We start from the raw sequence: 4,886 nt of genomic DNA, 5'->3' as shown, positions 1-4,886 counted from the left end.
CCATAATAGGCAAGTGCCTTTTGCCTATTATTGTAAGGTTTGGCTGATTGCCAAACTGATTGGTCATTCTAGTGGCCAAGGGACCCATTCATCTCGGCCCACATTCAGTACATAGGGCGATTCAGGTAAACAAAGTCCTCCTGCCACCTCCTCCGCTCACCTCTCCTAGCCTCCTCGTTGCCTGGGGCCACTACCTTTATCCGCTATACAGGACTCTTTGTCCCACGGAACTCTGCACCGATCCTTGGGCGAGCGACCAAGGCGTTCCCGGCCGGCCGCCGCTCCAGCCCGCCGCACCAACCCGGCCCGCCGCCGCTCCAGCCCGCCGCATCAGCCCGGCCCGCCGCCGCACCAGCCCGGCCCGCCGTATCAGCCCGGCCCGCCGCCGCTCCAGCCCAATCGGGCCCGTGGAATCTTCTCAGCGCACCCCAAAAATTCGAACTGAATTATTTAAGTCCACGAGGACCAACTCCGTGGCTTTCGCTACACATATTTGGGACCACAGAGACTGTGACTTCCAATTAGTGAGTAACTGAACTCTGTCGATTTGAGTAGCTAAGAAATTTCATTGGCTTTGCCCATGGCACTTTATGCCACCAGACTCTCTAACCAGAATCTTTCCGAACCTCTACCAAATTGCTTAATCCTGCTGTAAATAGACATTCTGTAAAACAGTTTCACTGACCATGTGCAAAGAATTTGTGTGGGTTAACTGTACAGAAGTTTGGGGGAAATTCTCTTTGTACCTATTATGAAATTCTTTTTAAAACCTTCAAAGTCGGCCTCATATCTAACCCCAAATGCAGACTCAAACCCCTCCATCACAGCAGCCTGTTCCAGGGTTCTGCCATGCTCACAGTGAAAAAATTCCTCCTCCTGTTTACATGGAACTTCCTATGCCTCAACTTCCACCCATTGCCCCTTGTGCTGTCACTGGGCTTTGCCCAGCAGAGCCTGGCTCCAGCCTCCTGGCACTCATCCTTTACATGTTTAGATAACCATTGCTGAGGTCACCTCTCAGCCTCCTCCAAGCTAAAGAGTCCCAGCCCTCAGGCTCTCCTCGAAAGAGAGATGTTCCATTCCCTTAATCGTCTTTGTGGCTCTGTGCTGGACTCTCTCAAGCAGTTCTATGTCCCTCTTATGTGGAGGGCCCAGAACTGAACACAGTACTCCAGATATGGCCTCACCAGGGCAGAGTAAAGTTTATTCATGTGGAAAACGCTCAGCATGGAAAATATTTTAATTAGAAACCAAAACAATCTGAAATCAGGTTGAAGTGAAGATAAGTAGTCAATATTTTTTCACCAAGGCCTTTTAGAAATCTTCCCCTCTTCTATTTTCAGAAAACATACTGAGAGACTTGGGGCTTCCCAATCCCAGGACTTCACTAAAAGTTCTAGCTCATTGGATGGAGTTACCTCCTCCAGCCTTCCACACCTTATTTGACTAGAAAACCAGTGCCACTTCTCTGGGGCTAGTCACAGGTAAAATACCTTCACATGTAGGCAGATGGGCACTCCAGTTTCCTGACTGGCTGCACTCAAGAACACGAGAGCCACTGAGCTTCCATCCTTCTAGACAGCTGAAGAGGTAGGCTGTGTTGTAGGTGAAGTTTCCAGCACCGTGTGAGCAATCCACAGAGCCCTTCTCAGGAGTCCTCAGTGGTTCACACTGCACAACTGAAATGCAGTTCACAACAGAACTCGTTGTGAGTCACTGAGGACTTATCTTTGGCCCCGGTTTTGCATTGCCAGATGTACTCTCTGCTTTCAAATTCATTTGACTTTGGGGTGGAAGCAGTTCAGGGAGCCACAATCAGGCAATATTAAGGCAAGGCAAGTCACAGCTGACAACATGAGACAGCATATGCAGTTAAGACCAAAAAGGAACACAGATTTCTGTGTGGTGTCCAGTGACAAGTAAATTGTATTTGCCAACCTAGGAAATGTTACCTTTGCATTTTGGTGCTGGCTCTGACCACCGTCCCTGTGCTGTGTATGCCGTGCTGGAGGGGCCATCCAGAACACAGCCCTCCTTGCAGCAGCAATCACAACGTGAACCAGAGCTGAGATCTGCAGCAGCGTGGTCACAGGTCACAAAGCCTCCTTCTAGCCTACCTACAGCCTCACATCTCACAGCTGCAACAAACAGACCACAGCAGACATGAGCAGAAATGCCTCAGGAATGCCATATGCCAGTGCCGACAGCCCCAGCGCCCAGGCGGGGCAGGGCTAAGGAAAGATACCTGCACAGGATGGCTGCTGCTTGTCCCAGGTCCCAGGAGACCCACACTGCAGTGTGGCTGGTCCTGTCAGGGTGAGCCCTTCCTCGCAAGTGAACTCACAGGTGGCACCTCAGGTCAGCTCCACAGAGGGGTGGGAGCAGTTCACAGCTCCATTAGCAGGCTTTCCCAAGGCAGGACAGGTCACAGCTGGAAAGCAACGCAGACAGCACACAGCTCAGCCTGGAACCAGCCATTAAAAGGGGAGTAATTTTTTCCTGAAAATTAGCAACATGTTCACTAAATAGCAGCAGCTTTAGCAAGGAGAGCTCTGTGCTGCCATTTCAGACAGCAGATAGGCATGGAAATAACTCAAAATGGAAGACTGACTCTTCAGGCAAAGCTGAAAATTCATCTGCAGCTCATGACAGTTACTACTTACAATGAAATATTTTCCCATTTTTGACTGCTGCTTGGTGGAGTTTGATGCTTTTAATCACTTAAAGCAGGACCTGGTACTAAGCAGAATATTTTTTAAAGCAATCCTATGGCCACAAGTAACTTGCCTGTTGTGAGCAGCCTCACAGCCAGATTATTTGCACTCCCTGCTCCCCACTAAGAAGTAGAAAAGTCTTTCCCTACAAAGAAATCTGGAGCAGGACTAGAGCACTCACCCTGCCCATTTAATCTCTTCAGAAAGAAAGAGACCTGTGCACTGCAGTAAAAAGCACCTTCACCATGTCATTAATCACAGAGGAACAGGGCAGAACGTCAAGTTATAGCTACTAGCAGGGTAACACCTAACGTGGAAAGCTCATCTGTCACTGCTTGAGAAGCTCACCTTGGCATGCTGCAAGGCAGGCAGACCAGAGTCCAGAAGAGGTACAGCATACAGATGCCAGTGCAGTCAGTTCATATCCTTCCTCACAGTGCACTGTGCAGGATGAGTTGTAGCTGAAGCTCTCCAACTGCAGGCTGGCTGCACTGCAGGCTCCCATGATCAGGTTTCCTCAGCGGATCACAAGTCTCAACTTCAAAGAAACAGAAGAAGATTCACAGTCAGCCTCATTTGCCGAGCAGGCAACGCAACAAGGCAGACAAACTGCCTGCTAGCTGGCATGAACATGGCCCTGGCTGATACACTGGGTGGAGGAATCTTACCAAACTCACAGTCAGGCCCATAGAATCCAGGGTGACAGTGGAAGCTGTGGTTGTTAATAGTCTCTATGCATTCTCCATGGCCACTGCAGGGTTACAAGAAGCTGGAGAAAAAAAAACATATCAAATGATACAAGATTTACCAATGGCTGCTACTGAAACCTGGCTGGCACTTGGCCTTGCAGGCACTACACAAGCAACACCTCTGATGGACCAGCTCACAGTGAGAGGATTCAACTGGCTTGGAACTGTGTGAGCACTTGTTTTCAAGCAGATGCTAGCAATATGCAAAATGCAAAAGGAGCACCCTGCTATGAGGTAGGCAGAAACCCTCAGCAGGTGTACTCTGCAGTAACTCATCACAGGTCTAATTTGGCTGATAAATATTTGACTTGCTTGGGTTTCTGTTGTCATTACCTAGCCTTAGCCACCTCAAAGTGTCTAATCTAATCCGGTGGTCAGATGGCTCCAAAAGGGTAATTTTTATCTAGCTGAGACACCCACTGGAGAGTGGGATGAAAACCACCATCTGGAAGAGCCTGTTTCTCCCCACTGATTCTAGAGAGGCTCTGGTAATTTGCTCACAAAAGATGTATAAAGTTTGGGAGCTAAAAAGTGAGATCAGTGCAGTTCTTAGAACAAGAACTTGGGACAAGCATACAAGTGCTCACAGGGTCAGTATGCAATACCAGCCAGAACAACTCATCCCACCCCCAGAGGTGCACATCAGAATAGGTCTTAGCACTCCATACCTGTGTGGCACAGGCAACCTTCTTTTTCTCACACTTTTCCTCATTCCATTTGCCATCATCCTTTCCTCTTCTGATGTAGGTTTCAACACAGTTCTCATTGTTCCCTTCGCCATTTGGCTCACCAGAAGCCCAGTTTTCTGTCTCTTCTGTTGGTTCTTTGTTAGTTCCGATCCAGGTCCATACCTCATGAATTTTTCTGATTGCAATCCAGTAGTAACCCGGACTGAAGGGCAAGAAGTTACTGAGATAGTTGATTTCCTCCTTATTCTGAATGGCAACCATGTTAGCATCCCTCTCTTTGCACCACAGCTCTGCTTCCCTGTAGGTCATCTTTGGGTCTGAATAAGGGTACTTCCAACAACGCACCCCCTGCAGTCTTATCAGGCTAGAATGAAAAGAGGTTCAAAAGTTGGTGTCTGGCTTTTTCCCTCTTCCCTCTCTCCAGAAGGGCAAGCTCTGCAAAGCCCTATAAACACTGCAAGCTTGTCAACATCTGAAACTGGAGAAGTAGTAGTGGCAATTATTTTATAAACAAGCACCCAGCGAGCCTCAAAACAAGCACCTCAGCATCCAGTGCAGAGACTTCAGCCTGAGGAACTGTCTGACTACAGAAAGCTTCAGAGTAACTCCAGGAGCCAACTGTGCATCTGCCAGGCAAGCAGGGAAGCAGGCCACTGCAGCTAGAGATTGTTCTGTGTGAAGCGAGTCTCAGGTTGATCAGGGCAGGTGTCAAACTTGTTTGCTTCTGAGCCTGA

General features: G+C 48.7%; 1 protein-coding gene across 1 annotated transcript; it reads right to left on the bottom strand.

Annotated features, from left to right (window-relative positions):
- Positions 1 to 1,176: 1,176 nt before the first annotated feature.
- Positions 1,177 to 4,461, bottom strand: LOC135174538 (E-selectin-like). The gene is given in 7 exon segments (XM_064141813.1): positions 1,177 to 1,679; positions 1,953 to 2,138; positions 2,246 to 2,431; positions 3,063 to 3,195; positions 3,197 to 3,252; positions 3,383 to 3,467; positions 4,132 to 4,461. Coding segments are annotated over 7 exon segments (1,209 nt in total). The 3' UTR covers positions 1,177 to 1,446.
- Between the last annotated feature and the right edge of the window lie 425 nt (positions 4,462 to 4,886).

This window comes from Pogoniulus pusillus, unplaced genomic scaffold (assembly GCF_015220805.1).
Source record: "Pogoniulus pusillus isolate bPogPus1 unplaced genomic scaffold, bPogPus1.pri scaffold_74_arrow_ctg1, whole genome shotgun sequence".
In the NCBI taxonomy this organism is placed as follows: domain Eukaryota; kingdom Metazoa; phylum Chordata; class Aves; order Piciformes; family Lybiidae; genus Pogoniulus; species Pogoniulus pusillus.
This window is presented reverse-complemented; position numbering and strand designations above follow the sequence as displayed.